This window comes from Euprymna scolopes, chromosome 29 (genome assembly GCF_053919585.1).
Source record: "Euprymna scolopes isolate OS-2025 chromosome 29, ASM5391958v1, whole genome shotgun sequence".
NCBI lineage: Eukaryota > Metazoa > Mollusca > Cephalopoda > Sepiida > Sepiolidae > Euprymna > Euprymna scolopes.
In genome coordinates, this window is record NC_136510.1 from 3,731,934 (window position 1) to 3,751,957 (window position 20,024).

At 32.1% G+C, this 20,024-nt stretch overlaps 1 protein-coding gene across 15 annotated transcripts in view; it reads right to left on the reverse strand.

Annotated features, from left to right (window-relative positions):
• Positions 1 to 2,165: 2,165 nt before the first annotated feature.
• The window catches only part of LOC145252455 (lethal(2) giant larvae protein homolog 1-like), a 167,944-nt gene continuing 150,085 nt past the window's right edge, over positions 2,166 to 20,024 (reverse strand). For 4 of the 15 annotated variants that reach the window (XM_080111862.1, XM_080111858.1, XM_080111860.1 and 1 more), the window contains 3 exons: positions 18,409 to 18,488; positions 12,031 to 12,095; positions 2,166 to 3,010 (listed from right to left, as the gene is read on the reverse strand). In XM_080111862.1, the coding sequence (XP_079967988.1) occupies positions 2,912 to 3,010; positions 12,031 to 12,095; positions 18,409 to 18,488 (244 nt within the window). In that variant the 3' untranslated portion in view covers positions 2,166 to 2,911. The remainder of the gene's footprint in view (positions 3,011 to 12,030; positions 12,096 to 18,408; positions 18,489 to 20,024) is intronic. The other 11 variants (XM_080111865.1, XM_080111870.1, XM_080111868.1 and 8 more) reach the window with 3 other exon arrangements.

The following is a 20,024-nucleotide window of genomic DNA, read 5'->3' on the forward strand; positions in this document are numbered from 1 at the left end:
TGGAATGAGACGGCAATTGTTTTGCTTAAATTTAAAATGTTAACACGATTGAAATATACGAGAAGCAATTGTATGTCACTAATCAAGAGAAATCAAAATGAAAGAATGGTGGATGTCTTAAATTTTGTTTCCTTAGCGTGGAACCATAAGCATAAAATGTTGCCATTCAACACGCAATTGTTAAAAAAATTGTTGTCAATTTAAGTTTTCTTTTTATTTCTGCTTTAAACGCTTTCAATTTGGGAAGCAAATCAAAGATTGGAGAAATTCTAACAATTTATGTGTCATGGCATTTAAAGTTTAAAAATTTTCAGAAAGAAAAGAAAGTCGGTGAATGTTTTTAGCACAATTATTTTATTTCATCTGAAAATGTTGATTTGTCATACAAAAAAATTTCATTACAAGGAGAAATGTGAACAGATGGTTTGTGGAGAGTTTTAGATGATCACAAAAACATGAGTGAAAAGAGACAAAAAAAATCAAGGAGGAGAGAAAAATAAGGGAGGGGGAGGGAAGAGTATTTTTGTTCCATTACTCCCCACCCACCCCTAAATAAACACAAACATCACCACCAACTTTATAGGGATAAAGGATTGCCAAACATGGGGAGGAGAGGAACAGCATCCAAAAAAAGGGGACAAAGTTTAGAGTCATTAAGAAAAAAAAAAACTCCCCTTCCTGTACTAACCCCTCCCTCCCAACAAGAGAATTTTCTAATTTAAAGCATTTTTCTTCTCGTCTCCAAATTGAAAAAAATTTGGAAACAATAACAAAATCTGTTTGGCCTGAATTTATCGAACAATTTATTTGCATCGGATGATTGGCCTCGTTACCATCAATATTTCTACTACGCTTCGGCCGATATGCTCTCTGGCGATCTTCAATTGGTTCAATTGTAGATGAAACAATATACCTGAAGAAAGTGAGAAGGCATATCGGGTGAAACCACGCCGAAAAATAAATAGCAATGGCAACGACCAACGATACAAACTAAATTTACAAAAAGCACGGAGCTGATGGCAGCAGACGGCTTGTTTCAAAGTTATCGCCCCTCCAAGATGGTTGTTTCAGTCCAGAGATATGGATACTAGGCATTTGCAAATGGCTCAGTGCACAATTCCGAAAGCAAGAATCAAGAAGATTCAATCAAGCCGTAAAAAAATAATTGGCTTGTCAGAATTTATTAGCAACTCGGCAAGAAGAAGCTGGATTAAATAAACTATAATTTTTAAGTCATCGAGGTTGATTTGTCGGTTTTAGAAATGAAAAAAAAAAAATTGAAATGTTTTTTTGTTAAATGAAAAAATATTTGCCAACAGATGATAGTTCTTTTGGATTTTCTTTATAAATATAAATTTTTTTTTTAAATATACTAAATAGAGTTTAGAAATTTGTTGGAGCTTTTGGGGGAAGGGGGCTTATCTAATTGTGGGAGGAGGAAGGAGAAATGGGAAAGATAAAAAAAACAGCACAAGCAAAAAGTAATTTAAAAAATAAAGACAAAGCCTACCATGAAAGGAGAGACGAAACCCTTCACCTTTTGTTTCATGGGAGAGTGGTTCTACTAACAGCGAACAATAACTATTGCCTATTGCAAGAGCTACACAAATTAGTCACAGGAGGAGTGGGGGGAATGAAACTGTAGCCGAACTTATATTTTTTTTGTTGTCCAATAATTGTATGACCCGGGGGGGGGGGGGGTAGGCTGGATCTATTCATTCTAGACTCAGGGGATGGGTCCAAGATTGGTGGTGGGAGGGAGTTCTATGAAAGGAAAAAATGCGTTTACACTTGACAAAAGAAAAAAGAACCCACTTTTTATATACATAAGATAACCACGTTGTAAATTTCGTTTGTGCTTTTAAAACGGATGTCTTGGTCCAAATAGAAATCGGTTTAGGAATTGGGTGGGTAGGGTTGGATCTCATTTCAGATTTATTCGTATTGAGGGGGGTGGGGGATTTAAATTGTATTTAATTCCAAGAGAGAGATGCGATGCTGACTGGCAGACATTTTGGTATTTTGCAGTCAGTGTCATCGCTTTATATCCCAGCAGTTAGCACCAACAAAAAAAAATACGGCTGAAGAGATATCTAAACTGAACAGACATTTCGATAAGACTAAAAATTTTTTTTTTGGTTCGAATGAAAGGGTGGGGGGCATCGTTTGTTTTTTTTGTTTTTTTTTGCTGTGCTACTGAGGGAAATCTTTCATTTATGAGAGAGAGAGTAAGAGATTGGAGAAGGATAAAGAAAAAAAAAAGGTGCATTGTTTGAAGCGGGTTTTCTGGGAAGGAAAAAAAACAACAGGAAAGCCATTTTGTTTTTTGCTTTCCAGTTTTCGTACTTTTAAAATTTTGGCAGAGCCAACAAAATGCATCTGAGTTTTTGTTAGGGTTGGGTGGAAAAGATTTTAAATTTGAAAAACTGAATAAATTGTCAAAAAGAAAAAGCAAGCTGAGGTAAGGCTGTATACGAATAATAGTGTGTGTGTGTGTGTGTATGCGTGCAGGGTCGGGACATTAAAACTACAATAGGGGGTAAAACACTAAGAGATTGGGTTAGAATATGGAGGGGACAAAAAAGGGATACGTAAAGGGGTTATTTGGAGAGAACAAGGATTTGTGGGTGCCCAGAAGGGCTACTTTTGCATGGCTTGAAGAGGGGCACAATCCAGAAGACGGAACCCACAAAAAAAAAAAAGTGCAGTCAAGATGGTAGAAAGAAAAAAAAAGGGCGCCATGTCAAAAAATTTGTCCATGTCTACTTCTAGTTGTAAGAAGTTTGGTAACAGCGGCAGAAAGTTGGGGCCGATGCTGTAATGAAGTAGAAGACAAAATGTGAGTGTCCGGCCAGGGTGGGGTGGGGTAAAGGAAGAGGGAGGGGCGTGTTTATATGGGAAGGGGTGAGTTTTAACCCTCCACGGCCTGGGCCACTCGTTCATTGGCTGTCAGATCCAGGATCTTCAAGTCTTGGATTTTTTCATCGGCTTCGGTCACTAATGAATTAATCTGGATGAGAGAAAAAAAAAAAAAAAAAGTCAGATTTATCCAATGAAAAAATGTAAAGATTTGATAAAAAAAGAAAAATATAAAGTAAAAAAAAATTGAGTTTACAATCTTCCACCACAAAAGATGGAAACGATTGGAGAGGAAAAAAAAAAGTATGTATAGAATAACTAGACATGTCTTCATGCATGGACGCATCACCTGATAAAAACCTATGTCCACATTTTGCAGTTTGAATTAACTGCAGAGAAAATTTAATTTTTCTTTTTTTTTTTTTTCAAAGGACAAGTATTTTCGAAAATTAGAAAAATGAAAATTTTTTTCAATAAAAATCCAAAATTCTAAGATGTTAACATCAGACTATTAAAGAAAAAATGCAAAATTTTTATATTTTTGTCCAAAAAAAAAAAAAAAAAAAAAAAAAAAAAAAAAAAAAGGTTTGGTTTTGCAATATTAAAAACAAATTCTCATTTTTATATCATGAATTTAACTTTAAAAAAATGTCATTAACAAAACTGCATTTTTACTGCTGATCGTACTTTTTACATGAAGTTGTTTTTAATTGTACTCAATTTTGGAATTCCTAAGATCTGTTTTATACGTTGGGAATCTACGGCTGTAACCCTTGATATATCCGAAGCGTTTGACAATGTCTGGCATGAAGATGAAATCATACGGTATTTCTCGACAAATATTTAACATCAGATCCTTCATAGACAAAAGAAGGATCCAGGTTTTCGTGAACGGCTAAACATGATCTAAGTAAGTGCACCTCAAGGGTTTACTCTTGAAACTTTATTCCTGACATTCATAAATGACCAATAAAATTGTGTCCAAAATGGATATATTTGATATGAAACAACACTATGATAGCCATGTGGGAAAAACGAACGTACACATATTCAAGACAATGGCAGAAATAAAATCAGTCTGTAACGGATGATAACATTTAATGCTACTAAGACTTAGCTGCTTTCCTTTAACAATTATATAAAAAAAAAAAAACTAACTTCACTGAAAATAATCTTACCTAAAAGACCATCTTTCCAGCTCCTTACCTTACCATTCACAGACAACATGAATTGGAACAAATATATTGAAGAGATTGCCAAGGTTGCTGCAAAGAAGGTGGACTCCCTCTACTGTGCTAAAAAATTAGTCACACTAAAGAGCATCCTATATCTCAACTATTCGCCCATGCATGGAGTATTGTTAGTAATACTCTCACTCACTCTTAGAAGGAATAAAAATAAAAAAAATAGGGGGGGGGGGGTCTCAAATCTAATAGGTCTTGCACTATTGGTCAAACTCCAACCTGTTTCATCAGCACAATTTCACATCCATGCACCGGTTTTACAAGTATTTTTTAATGAAATGTGCTCTGATGAACTCCTAGCACTTGTGCCCCCTTTGACCTGCATATACCCAACTAAGTTAATAAGCAACAAAATCACACCCCATTCACTGTCGAGGTCAATAGATGCTTGAAAGATTTCTACTCTAATAATTTCTTCACTCAGATGGCTAAACTTTGGAATTCCTTCAGTTTCGTTGACTGTACTAATCTGCAGAAGTTTAAATGTAATGTGAACAGACATCTCGCTGCTCAACTCCCCAAAATCCTCTGTTAGCCTCTTACATTTCAAGTAACAATATACCTTGTTCGGGAGGATGGGAAAGTCTGCTTATTAAATGATAAATGATTTTGAAATCGCATCAAGTTTTTGGGATATGCTGTTTTTTTTTTTTTTTTTGAGTCATCACATCAAGGCCTGAAGGTCACTCAAGGATAAAAGTTAATGAATGTAAATTGGAAGTGTAGTAATCGGTAATGGTGCAAATTGGGTAGAATTTAATTATTTATGAGGACGGCTCAACAAGTTGTTTACATTGGATTTGAAGGTTACCATGTTGTATTCAACCAGAAAGCAGGCCAGTGGAACAGTGTTCCACAGGTTGGCAGTTCTGGGAAAGAAGCTTTCTTCATTGAATCTGCGTTTAGATTTAGGCACAGATAGAGAATGAGGGAAATCGTTTATAGTGGTTGTAGCTAGTTGAGTGTTTATTTTTTTGTTTTTGTGGAAGTTTGGCAAGGGGGAACCATTATGCACTGGCCATGAAAATAGCGATAGAACAGAGACAAGCTCGCAATATCTTTTCTGTGGGAAAGAAGTTGCAGGAAAGAGAAAAGGGAATCATCTACAAGGTTTTAAAGCCAGTTTTGAACTCTATCAAGGCTGGATAGGGAGTGTTGAGCAACTCCTGCCCAGATGTGGCAACAGTAATCCATTTTGGGGAGTACCTAGCTCTTATACAGATAGAGGATTGCATCGGCAATGAGATACCTGCTACAGCGATAAAGTGATCCAACCATTTTTCCGGCAATCTTGGCAACAGATTTGATGTACGTGTTCCGTTTTAGATCAGGAGTGAAAGTCAGACCCAACAGCTTGTCAAGACAGAGCTTCCAAGACGAGAGCCATTAATTTCAATTAGGGCATGATGAGGGTCAGAGCGATTATGATGAAAGGAGAGAGGCTTGGTTTTTGATGCATTAAAATTAGCCAGCCACCTTTTTCCCCATTGCATCAAGTTCTCAAGAAGAGAACAAAGAGATTCAGAAAGATCTTAGTCATTGCTGGCCTTTGAAGTGTTGCCATAGATTAGTGTTGTCTACATAAATGTCTATGAATGATCTAAGAATTTGGTAGATCATTGATGAAGATCAGGAAAAGAGTTGAGAGACGCCAACATCAATTTGATGAGTTTCTGATTTCTGCCGATCAACAATTACTTTATTTAGAATTGATTTGAAATATTGAAGAATTTACTTTAGAAAAGTCGAAAAACAAACAAAAAAGTTGTCTTTTGAAAGTGCAGTTGCTACAAAGCATCGATTTGATTTTTTAAACATACAAATTCTTCAAAATAAAATTTTCCACTTGAATGTAAACAACACAAAAAATAAACATAATTGGAAACTTAAAATTTTCATGAACAAAAATTAATGGAGATTAGATTTTCAAACGATGAGTTTTACTAACAAATGAAGCCGACCAAATATGAAGAATGCAACCTGAAAAGATTTTAAAAATTGGAATTTTTTTAAAGAAAAATCAAAAAACAGTTTTTACTAATTTTTTTTTTTAATCTTTAATAAAACTGGAGAGGGGATATTGTACAGAACTTTTTAATCTTTAATGATCATTTTTTAATTTGCACAGGAAAATATTTTGCAAAGTTTGACAAAACATGTAAAAAAAATCTTCACAAGGCACTGAATTGCTTGCGTACACCCGCTACATATGTAGTAAGTAAAAAGAAAACTAAAATAAAAAGCGTTTGTTATTGAAATGCAGAGATTAAGAGACCGTTTGAAAGTTTTTAAAAAGTGACTTTTTATATAATGAAATTATTATTTTTTTTATATAATGAAATTATTTTTTTTTTATATAATGAAATTATTTTTTTTTTTATATAATGAAATTATTTTTTTTTTTATATCATGAAATTATTATTTTTTTTTATATCATGAAATTATTATTTTTTTTTATATCATGAAATTATTATTTTTTTTATATCATGAAATTATTATTTTTTTTATATCATGAAATTATTATTTTTTTTTATATCATGAAATTATTATTTTTTTTATATCATGAAATTATTATTTTTTTTATATCATGAAATTATTATTTTTTTTATATCATGAAATTATTATTTTTTTTATATCATAAAATTATTATTTTTTTTATATCATAAAATTATTTTTTATATCATGAAATTATTATTTTTTATATCATGTAATTATTATTTTTTTTATATCATGAAATTATTATTTTTTTTATATCATGAAATTATTATTTTTTTTATATCATGAAATTATTATTTTTTATATCATGAAATTATTTTTTATATTATGAAATAATTTTGTAATTATTGAGGATTAAAAAAAAAAAAAAGTGAAGCTCAGTCGATTATTCGATTTTTTGTCCAGAATGCCTTCTATATTAAAAAACAAAAATAAAAAGACTCCAGCCTTGTCAACTCTTTGCAGGTGAATGGTGGACATACGACAAAATAGAGACGCGTTAATTAAGTGTCACAGTGCAGGCATTCTTTCTGTAGACACCTGTCCGAAACATGGCAAAATCTGTATGAAGTATGTACAGGGTGGCCCATAAAGATTTACGCACGAGTTCGGATTATTTACCAAAGGCATTTAGTTTAGGAATTTGAAAGTTTCTTTTATTAAACCTCTATATATCTATCAATGTTCACCTGATGATTCATTCATTTCTTTCGGGTATTCGGTAAGTTATGGCTGATAAGGTTAAGCGCGACCAGATTACCGCTCTCAAGACTGTGGGCGTTAGCAACAAGTGCATCGTTAAACAGATCTAGGTGTGTCGAAGAACAGTTTTCAATGCCTGGAAACAGTTTCAAGAGACAGGCACAACCTCTGGTAAACCAATTCCAGGCAGACCGCTCTCATTTCGCACCAAAATGTTGTTTCTTCAGTGAAAAAGAAGATGGAGCGAAATCCACAGAGAAGTGTGAGAAAATTGCGAAAGAAGCAAAGATCTCAAAATCTTCGATGCAAAGGATTGTTAAAAATGATCTTCAGTCAAGTCCATACAAAAAATAGTCCCGGCAGTTAATTTCGGAACCCTTGAACCAGAAACGGTTGCACAGGGGCAAGTTGATGTTGCAAGAGATGGAGCGAGCCGCAGGAAAGGTCTTCATCTGGTCTGATGAGAAGATCTTCACGGTGGAGGATGTGACAATAAGCAGAATGATAGGGTTCATGCCAAAAGTTCAAAGGACTTGTCAGTCAACGCCAGAAGCCATTTGAAACGCCAGAAGCCTGCTTCAGTCATGGTCTGGGCTGTTGTTGCATCCGATGGGAACAAATCTCCGTTGATCGTGATTGAGGAAGGCATGAAAGTCAATAGTCAAGTTTATTTGAATATGTTGGAGGAAAAGGTTCTGTCGTGACTCACTGAATCATTTGGGGATGATTTCATCTTCACAATGGACGGGGCTCCAGCTCACACAGCGAATGTGACTCAACAGTCGTGCAAGGACCATTTCCCAGGCTTCTGGGACAAGCAAATGTGGCCACCATCAAATCCAGATATCAATCCTATGGACTTCGCTATCTGGTCCATTTTGGAGAGCAACGTTTTGAGATGTTCCTACCCCAATTTGGACTCCCTGAAGGCAGCCTTCATTCTGCTTGCGCCAAGTTGGACGAAGAAGTGGTGCTGCGTTCTTGCGCTTCAGTGGCAGCACGTATCAAGCTAATGATCAAAGAAAAAGGCGGCCATTTTGAAATTCAATCTTTTGACTTTGTTTGGAATATACTTCTAAACAATAGTGATCAAGCATTTTTTTTATTTTCCTTTTTAGTTTTAATTTTATTAAAGTTTTCCTATGGGTAAGCCTTTATGAGCCACCCTGTACCTGGGATGAAACGAAATTAGCATATTCCAAAATTCACAAATTGATCAAGTAATTTTATTTTTATATATGGAAATCAATTTTTTTTTTTTTTTTAGTATTCAGGGAACGAGTTCTTCACTTGCTATTTTGAAGAAAAAAAAAAAAGTCAAAACAAAGGAGATAAATTTAGTGTGAATTGATTTATGTGGTAATGCCTACAAATTCCAATTAATCACTTAAAACTGATTTTCTTTATAAAAATAACATTATCAATTTACATGATTTTTAGAATACGTTTTCATTTTGTCATAAGTACATATCACACAGAATTTCCTTTGTTCTTTAATATGGAGGGGGGGGAGAAGAATTTTGATTGGATAAGATCAGAGGTTAGAATTTTTATAATGTTAACATTTTTACAACTGTTTTCCAAAGCATCAAAAAGTTTCATTGTCAATGTATAAAAACTTTGAAATTATAATTTATTTCTTAGAGTCAAAATAAGCAATTATATAAATTTCAGCATCAAAGGTGTTCATTTTTTTTAAATTCCATAAAACTCAGATTTTTAATTAAAATACTTTTCAGCAGAAAAATATTTTAATCTTTAAACTGAAAAATATAAACATTTTTAATCAAAATTTGAAATAAATGATGTGATTCGACACCATGGAATGTGAAATGCTTAGAAAAATGGATGATATGGTTAGAAGCAAATTAAATACATTTTTTTTTAGTTGCAAAAGTTAAATCATTAAACTCCGCTTAAGATGAAAAAAATCTGAAAAAATAATTTTTTTTTTTTCCTCCAAATTAGAAAAATTTTTTTCAGTATTTGTGAAGAGACATTCTACAGCATTCAATAAATAACACCGAACGAACGAGAGACTCCAGCCTCATCATCCCTTTGCAGGTGAATGGTGGGCACACGACAAAATGATAATATCAGACAAAATAGAGACAGACATGGGTTAATTAAGTGTCACAGTGCAGGCATTCTTTCTGTAGACACCCGTCCGAAACATATGGCAAACGGAAAGGATGGGGAGGGCTCCGTGATCGATAGTTGAGAGGAGACACATGCAGGGTCAGTAAAGTTTAGTAGATGGGGGTCAAATGCAGGCGGGAGAGAAATTAATACACAAAACAAAACTGGACAACGTGGGGGAGGTTTAGAAAAAACGTCCAGGCAGATTGGAAAACAAAAGGGGTTGGTAGAGGTAGTCGTGGTACAATTAAAAGATCAAAGGGCAGCAACTAAAACAACACAAAACAATTCAAGCCAGGGAATAAAAAACAAATTTATACTAGAAAAAGAAAAAGAAAGAAAAAAATAAAAATAAAAAATAGGGAATAAAATCATTTTTTCTTCTTCAAAATCCAGTCTTAAATACTGGAATGTACAATTTTATATTTTTTATATGAAGTTTAAAACAATAAAAAGAATTTTGTTAGACAATTGCAAATTTGTCAAGTTTGAATCATTTTTTAGAAATTAAAATAAAAAAAAATAAAATAAAAAGTGCTGACATTAAAACTTGAAATGAACAAATGAAAATAAAAATAAAAGGAAGCATTTAAAAAAAAACAAAAAAAAAAAAATTTATAATCTCACAATTTGTTGCAAACTTATATCCGTGCAAGGAATTATTCATTTGATTCTCATGCGTAGAACTAAAGGCTTCAATAATTCAAATATCGTTAAAGATTTCAAGAGAAACTATTGAAAGTAGATTTAGCCAAAATTGGCTCGAAACATTAATTGAATTTTGCAAAACGAACACAGAACGAAGGTTAGTATTGCAGTACACACATCGCACATTATTTACAGCTATAAAATGGAGTTACAAACTTAAGCATTTTATTATGTGAGATTTTGTCACTTTATTAAGTTTAGTTCCAATCTTTCTGATCGAACTAAAAGGCATCAAAGTCGGCCATCTTTGTTTCTGCTTTTAGAAATTATCAAAGAGTAAAAGTTCAACCATTGTTAGTTTGCAACAAAAGAAAAGCCTCGTCGTATTTTGTCGTATTTGTCTTTTAAAGATTTGCTTCAAGCTGATTAGAAATGTTTAACTCATGAGTTAAGATGTTGATCTCAAAGACAATTATATTAAGATTTTATCTCACTGAAGACTTGAGCAAGTGAGAGAAGAGGTTGGCATTTGCAAAAACTCTGCACGTAATAATGCAAGCAACTGCACAAGTTATGACTTGGCAACGATCACATGCACCCAATGTTTATAAAAAGAGTTGGCTTCAAAATTTGAATCCATTATAAAAATACATTTAACCTCATTTTGTAGGTCAATAGAAATCAATTTTATTCTGCTTACACACCCTTTTCCCCTCTAAATTATCTTTCCTTATTCTTTCGTAATTACAAATCCAATTTTTGGCTTTTGCAAATCCAAACAAGAAATAAAACTGAAATGAATCTCTACAAAAGATTTGTCATTTTTGCACCATTTTTTTTTTTTTAATTTTATTTTTTTTACACGTGCAGTTATTGCAATAAAACGGAACAATTTATTATTAAACTTCACTTCTGATGCGATGACGGTCAGGGTTACTTTGGAATAAAAGAACCTTATTCCAAATTTATATTGAAATTTGAAAACCAAAGAATGAAGGACAATTTTAAAAATATTTCGCAATCATTACTAATGCAGACTTAAAAATTTGTTTAAAGAAAAAAAAATTTAAAAAATTATTTTGCTTTACCTAATCAGAATTTTTTTTTAAGTGTAATTTTTAAAAATATCCTAAAAAAGTTTTAAGCCAATTTTTTTTTTACCATGAATAGTGAACGAGTCAATAAGCAAATTGGAAGCAAACACCAAAATTGGAGAACTATTTGGCACCGACTTCCACTTTCGTTACGGACTCAATTACTATGGTGAAAATAAATTGGTTAAAAACTTCTTTCAAAAATTTAAAATTCTTTTTATTGAAAATATGTTAAAAAAATGAGTAAAACAAAATATTTTTTCACTAATTGTCAACAATATTTTCTTAAAAATAATTTGTTGGCTAAAAAAAAAAAATTTAGCAGATCTAAAATGTCTACTTTTCTAACTTTTCCAAATTTGCTTATTTGAACAATTGTTTGAAAACACAAAATTTCTATTTTCCCTGATTGTTAGCTTTAAATGTTAGAGTTTGAAATCGTGGAATAACACTTTCGGATAACTTCCCTCAGTTCAAAGCAAAGTTTGGGATTGACGTGATTATTTCAAATTATTTCAGAGTGAAAATAAATTCCTAAAAAACTAATACATAAAAAGTATGAGTAAAAGCTTTTTTAAGCATAAAATTTATACGGGAATTAGAAATAATAGCAACAGTAACGTCTATGAAAAGCAGAAATTTAAAGCAAAAGATGCCGAGAAGGTTTAGCAATAAAAGGTATTTGAGGTTATGGTTAGAGTTTCAAGGGTTTTTTTTTTTTAGTTAAAAAAAAAAAAAAATTCTTTTTTGAAAACCAAAAGTAAAAAAATACTAGGAGTATGAGACGTGTGTGACGAGGGTGTGGTCCACAGGAGAAAGAATGACAGGCACTGCAATACTTAACTGACCTCAGTTGTCGCCTCCTTTACAGATTCCTTCACATCTTCATCAACACTAGACGTCAGCGTTGGGGCTGAAATATCAGATAGAAGCCATCACATGAGGCAGGTTAGTTAGAAGACAATGAGAGGAAGTGAACATCAGGGGCGTTACTGATTACTGAAATTTGCAATATTCAATGAGAAAAGTACTTGTGTCGGGTTTTTATAAAAAGCATTTTTAATGAATTCTTAAAAATGTGTAGGAATGAAAATGGATTGTTTTTCTGTTTCAAATGAAAATCAGATTTCAGCAGTGAAATATAGAAATAAATGGTAGAAAATATACTTATGGCAAGCTAACTACTACTAGGCTCTACTCGTGTGATGAGCACTGTTGAAGTAAATACGGAAAGAAAGATGGTGTGGGTGTTGAGATGCAAAACTGATAACCAAAAAAGACAGAAAACTCTTAATGTCGATTTCAAATATAAGCATCTTATCAGAAGAAAATAGTTTAAACAAAAAATGAAATTTGTGGAAAAAAAAAAAAAAAAAAAAAAAAAAAAAAGCCCCCCCAACGTTTTTATAAATTCCTTACATATAAATGCACGAGAGTAATTTTTAAAGTCAAGATGGGAATCAAAGTTTTTAAATTATCAGTCATTAATATTGGTTGAAATGTGTCGACTTTGAAAGTTAGAGCAAAGAGAAAATAATTTTCAATAAAAAAAATTCAAAAAATAAATAAATTCGGTAAAATTTGTTTCAGAAAATTAAAATAAAAAAGGGCTTTTTTTCAGAAAATTAAAATAAAAAAGGGCTTTTTTTCAGAAAATTAAAATAAAAAAGGGCTGTCTGTTTAGAAATCAAGATTTTTTTTGTTTGTTTTTGTCAATGGTCCATACATTTTGATGTAAGGCTCTGTCTGTCACACTTTAATTTGAAACTTGAGTGGCTTCCAGGACTTGATAAGTGAACTTCAAGTATATAAAGTAAAAAAAATAACCCCACACACAAGCATTCTTTTTGCTTCACAAACCATTTATTGATGCTTTATGCACCTAAATATAAAAACTAGCAAAAAGATCCAATGTTGCCCGGGATTGAATGATAAACAAACGTTTCACACTTTGTCATTGAAATTTTGGTGAAATCGCCATTTTTCAATCAGATTGATCACATGCTTTAGTTGAGGACCCACCACAATGCACCAAAAAGCCTCACATGCCACCTCGATACATTGTAATCTACATTGCACTGTAGAGAACTTACTGTTGCTTTTATAAGATTGTTTTATATAATGGTTTGAATTCAAGTTTAAAATAAAAAAGTCAAGTATCATAGTTCAATTGTGCTCTAAACAGAAACATTCATTTTTAACATGACCCTGTCTTATCAAACAACTTGCTGTTGATTTTTTTATGCCGGGCCCTTCTACTTGTGTGGTGATAAAACTTCAAATGCATTTGTGATGTTAGGCTGTATAAGGATGTTAACTGGTCAAAGTCGGATGGCTCCTTTAATCAGATTTTTTCGATATTTATTGGAGACATTCCAATATAAAACTTATCTAAAAACACTCAGACATAAAGTACATTTGTGTAAAATTTCAAAAAAATATTGACCCAGCCGTTTTGGTGTCCATAGAGAACAACCTCACATAAACAAAGTGCCTTTTATATATAAGTAGAGATAGCATTTTGTGCTGCCATAGTTTAGAGAAATGTTTAAATAAAATAATCTTTTGTTTTTAAATCAATGCAGCAAAATTCTGAGAGCTTATGGCAATCAAATCGCTCACCTCAAAAAGTTGGCAGATTTAAATACAACCTTTTTATGATCGGATGATTTGGTTGGTTAGTTGTTTTTGTTTTACGGCATATCAACCCTTTTCAGGTTATTTAATGCCGAATCTGGTGATTTTGAAGAAAATTTTTTTAATAGAATATATGTTTTTTTTCAAGTTCGTTTCTATTTAACCCATAGTTGGGACCCTAACAGGTACTACCACTCCGGGTCAGAGTGGACCTGGGAGCAATGGTGATTAAAGGTTGGCTCCACACACCCCAAAGCTCGCAAGCCATATCACCATCAGATATAGTTTGAAGTCATATCCAGGACGATCAGAATTTTAATCGGATGATTTGGAAAAAAGAAGAAAAAGGAGTCTTAATCATCGTTTGTTCCAAATTAAACTTGAAAACTTTTTTTTTTGTACTCAGGAGTCACGACTTATCAAAACGAAAAAACCACTCACTGGCATCCAGACTTTCAATCAGTTTGACAATGCTGTGGACAGACATGAATGTGTTTACAATCATCGGTGGTGGCCGTGATTGTCCAGTGTGGATTTTGATGCCTGACATAAGTTCAGGATTTTCTTTGTTATTTACCAAACCTCATGCTTCATCAAACGATGAATACTTGATAACAGGGAAAAGGGAGGTGGGAGAAAGAGACGGCGGATCTCAAAGCAACGAATAAAAATTAGTTCAGTGATTGTCAGACATGGAATGCAGAATGGGTGGAAAAGGAAAAAAAAAAAAAAATAGGAATATTAGGAAAATGGAGACAGGGAAGAAAAAATATTTGGTATCATCAGGAATTTAAAAAGAAATTTTAAAAAAAGGGGAAAAAACATTTGCAAGAATTCACAGCAATTAATAAAAAAAAATTTAACATAACCTTAATACTCAAATCGTTAATGTTTTTAAATAAAAAGAAAAAAATCTACAAGCATTAAAAATTTGGGACAAAACTTTTACCAGCGTTAGTGGATTATTACAAAAACTATAAAAAAGAAACAAATCTAAGAAATTTTATCACACGACTTCAAATTTGGCACAAAAGTAACAGAGGCAACAACAAGCAACATCCACATTTGACGATGGAACTGTCAGCGAACGTATGTTACGACACGGTTGAAGAGGTTTTACGATGTAGATGACATTTGAAAATAATCAATGAAATTTCTCTGCAATTGACAAAACACGATTATCAGAAATTGCCAAGAAGTAAGTTGTAAAATCATCCAATATTTTTGGAGCACGTCAAATGATTGAGGAAACAAAAGTTTGATAAATGTTTGCGGCACGAAATCAGAATTTATTTTAAGTTTTTTTTTTTTTTTTTGCATAACAAAACCAACCCATTTGTTTTATAACGAAAACAGTGTCTTTCTTAAGGTTGGCAATAGGGTCAAGTTGAAATAGTGAAATATTTACAAAATGAAAAAAAAAAAAAAAGTGACTAGTTGGAGGGAACAACGGAAGAAGAATCGTTGATCCACTAAAAACTTTAGTCATTTTAAAAGCTGGCAATGCTGCAAAACAATGCTCAACTTAGTGGCAAAATTAAATTGTGATATAAAACTTCCTTGCCCACCATAGTCATCAAAGATATTGTCCACCAACTCCCTTTTCATATATTAAAAAAAAAAATAAAATGTTGCTAAACATGCCTTTCAAGAATTCCCCTATGCATTTGGCCAATATTAATTCAAGAAAGGAATATTCATCTTTCCCATCAACCTTTCCTGATATGAATTAATGCGAGGAACTTTCTGCATGGAGACTGTTTTTTCAAAATGACGGACATGATAGATGTTTTGTGTCTGCACCAATAAAATCCTCAACAGAAGAAAAAGGTAAAACTGCAAATTCTCTTTAACGAATCCGAATTAAACTTGTTTCCAAAAAATTTGTTTTTCATTTCGATGTTGAACGAATATTTTCCATTTTGTATTGAAGACATGCGTCCAATTATTTTTATTAAAACATTTTAATCCTCAGATTTGGGATGCAAGTTGCCGCCTTTATGTGAAGACCAAAATTTTTTGTTTACGTTTTTAGCATTATGACATTTCTAAAAAGTGTCCATTTTTTACAATTATCCCACCATAAAGAGAGGGGGTTGTTTGACGAATTGAACAAATTTTGTTTTCTTTAAAGTTTGCTTATTACACAGTTTGATTACACAACATTCGTTTCTGTGTTCAACTATAGCAGCACAAAATGCTCACAATTTGGAGGCTCGACTGTGCAACGTGAGCACTCATTTGAGTAAAGATCTTTTTTTTGGCTCAAAATTTAAATATTTATTCAAATACATTTTTTTTTTATTGGCTCTAATACAAAAATAAACAAGTAAAAGCTTAAAAAAGTCATAAGTCAACTAAAAAACAAAGAGAGACAATCAATCCATGAAAAAGTCCCATTCTCCTTGATTGAAAATACAATCTTCTGTACGTCATAAACACTTAGCAAGTGTCAGAGAAATAAACATTCACCAATCGATTTTACCGAAATAATCAATCAAAAGCTGACATTCGTTAATCGATTCAGCACTTACACACAAGCATACATTAACCATTTCTATTTTCAGCAAAATATATTCGTTCCCATGTAAAGAAATTTATTTTGCGCCATGTTTAATCCTCGATTCATCGTCTGAATGACATTATTTCTATTGTTTCAAATTATAACTCAAATCAAAGTAAATTAAAAAAAATTTTATTACTTCAATGCACCTCAAACAAGGCATGTCAAGACGTACCATGAATTAAGGACAATCCCTACAGGGATACTCTAAGAAGGAAGTTAAGCAACAAGTGACTGTTCACATGAGATTGAAATTTCTGCATCTTGGTACAATTGAGAAAACTGAGCAAGAAGGCGAGTGAGGAATAAAGTTATTAGAAATAGCTGAATAGTGAAGGGGTGAGATTTTGCTGTTTGTCAGGTTGGTTGTAGGTATTTATATTGAGAAGAGTATATAAATGCAAGTTTTTCAAAGAACAGGTATATAAACTGAGGTGATGGGACAGGAATTGGAGCTTAGTAGACAGTATGGGTATTTTTTTTTTTTTTTTTTTTACACGGTCCAAGACGGAGACACAAGTGGTAGTGCACCAGCCCAGATGTGATAGTTCATGCATTGGCGAATGGTGGCTTTGTATAAATACTGGCACGTGTGAAAAATTTTCTATCCTGATAGCGGGAGCCTACCTTCTTCGCAGCAGACTTGGACATTGGAATAAACACAATATTATTGCACTCTTTTTGATAAAAATGAAGTGTATTCGAACCACTACCGGTAATGTAGATAGAAAATATAGGCTTAGTATTTATCTTAACAAGAACAAAAACTTTTACTTAAAAAAAGTGACCCATTGGACTTTAATTAGATTTTTTGAATTAGGAAAAGAGTTTGCAAAGCCAATTAAATTTTAAGAAATAAAAATCAGTTTTTCAGTTTGCTTTCAGCTAAATCGTATTGATACTTGCAGTGATATTTCTTAATGTTTATAATGAACTCTTTGACCGTTAATAGAAAGACAGAAACAAGAGTAATAGTGTATGAAATAAGAGCGAAGGTGACACAAAAACACAAGAGATGGGCAATTTAGTGAGTATATTGGAAATTAAAGTTAACAAAATGGATTTTTTTCTCCTCCAAACAGAATCCCAAAACCCAGGAATATTTTAACATGTATTTTGTGTGATTAAAAGATATAAGAAAAAAAAAAAAAAAAACTTTAGAGAAACAAACGTTGATTAATTTATATTTAGTATCAAAAGATTTGCCACTAAAATAAAACATCTGATTTTGAATGAAAAGGTGACTTAAGTCAACAGCATTCACCTAGTGTTGCTCCAGGGTCAGAAATAATTTCAAATATTGTAAGGTTTATAATTTTTGCCTTAAAACAAAAATTCATACTTGCAATATGAAGTTGTAATAAAAAAAAAAAAAAAAAAATGTTAAACGAGTGAGGTTTTATTTATTTCAAAAAACAAGACTTCCTAATACTGCCTTTCTTAGTTGTAAAACAGCTTCAATGAATTGAATCCAATTTTTTTTTTTTTTTTTCAATCTAAAAAATGTTAATGAAAATAATTTAAATCTTTTATAAAAGCATTGTTCATCAATATTTTTTAATCTTAGTTTTTTATGAAAGAAAATCTATTAAAAAGATTTTAAATATGGATTCTTTACATTCAGATATGCTTTTTCTTTCATGGACCTAACTGATAATTGCTCGGAATGATCCCGGATGGAATTGAAGGAACATTCTAATGGTACCTTTAGATTTTGTGATAAATTTAACTTTCAAATAATTAAACATTCTGTTATTAATTTCTAACACAAAAAAATTGACTTAATAAAAAATTTTTTTTTTCAAATTAAAACATAGTTTTTGCTCAACTAATATACCACCCTTCCCCACCTCAAACTTGCATTCAGAAATCGCTCATGCCCAACAAAATTTGTGGCATAAAAGAATTGTTATTTGTGGCCAGTGAAGAAAGCATTGATGGTAAAAGAGTAGGTAGTGGTGATAAGTGATGAAGATGCTGAGAAGTGATGAAGCGAGTTATCCTCCGCATGATTAGACACACCTACCTTCTGTGTTAGTCGTAGTCACAGCTGGGGTTTCAGTATTGATAGGGGAAGCTGTGGGACTGATGGTACCAGCCTCAGACCTACAGAAGATAAACACCCTTCAATTACTACAATTTCTCGTAGAAAGAGCGTAAGAACTAAACGAGCTGGATCTCGGTATGAAAAAGAACAAAAGTTCGATAACTAAATTTAACGAATTTTTATTTTTATCAAACGATATAAAATCTGAAAAAAGATTTTCTTGCATGGAATGAGAAAAAAGAGCAAAAACAGTTTTGGTAGTTTTTTTTTTTTTCAAAGAACAAAGTTCCTTGGAATTCTAAAAAGGCTATCATGAAAAAAAAAAGATACAAACTAAATGACAACTTATGAATCAAAAGATAAAAATAAAGCTTATTAACCCTTTATGACCTGGTTGAAGTAATTCGTTCAGTCATAAATAAATGGAATAAATAAAATGGGAATTTATTCAAACACGCCTTGTGCGTATTCGTTCCATATCTGGGTAGATGCTAGACACCTCCAGATCGCAACTGTCCATTGCTTACATTCAGTATGCAACCTCATGTGTCTCAGAGAATTTTGTTTGTTGTCAGAGACACTTTTTTCAAGCAATATGGATAATAATGAAGGTAAGTTTATGAAATGCAAAAAAAAAAAAAAAAAAAAAAATATGCAGGGTGCATATACACTTATCATTTTCAAATGAATTTAGGATAAGTAAATATATTTGACTGAAGATTAAAATAAAATTATATAATCTTCAGTTTATCATTTCAATTAACCCTTTATGACTTGATTGAACTAATTTGTTCAGTCATAAATAAATGAATATAACAGCATAAATAAAATGGGAATTGATTCAAACATGCCTTGTACGTATTAGTTCAGTATCTGGGTAGATGCCAGATTCCTCTAGATTGTAACTGTCCATTGCTTACATTCAGTATGCCGCCATCTGTCTCAGAGAGTGGCTGATTTCGTTTGTTGTCGTAAACACACATTTTTCAAACACTATTGATAATAATCAAGCCAAGTTTATGAAATACAAAATCTCTCAGTGGTAGTTTAAATATTGAACTTCATAATTTTTCTATTTTGAAGACAATCATAGTATGATTACCATTTAAACTAAAATTAACAATATTTTTTTTTAATCATCTACATCATAATTCAGGTCATAAAGTTTATTAAAATTGGTATGACTCTAACGTGAATGACCAAACATTTAGTTGCAGAAATGAGATGACAATTTAAACTTCACACTGAAAAAATATTATAAACGCCTATTTATTTATAAAGATGAGAATGGTCTTCCCTTTTATAGCATAGATGGATTAATTCTAATTAAACTGATGCAATTCATTGAATAAAATATTTCATTTACAGAACGTATAGTGGATTTGAAAGATCGTATGACAGCAAAGCAAATTTACAAATATTTAGGTTGAAATATTTCTGGACCGTGTTAAGTTCTTACTGATGTGCAAATAAAAATAGTTATGTGTCCATGTATTTTCTCCCACAAGTTATTTTAAGTAGTGCTTATTAAACAAGAAGAATGTATGTTATTCAAACTGTTTACTATGTGTTTTGACTGAAGTGACTATTTGTTG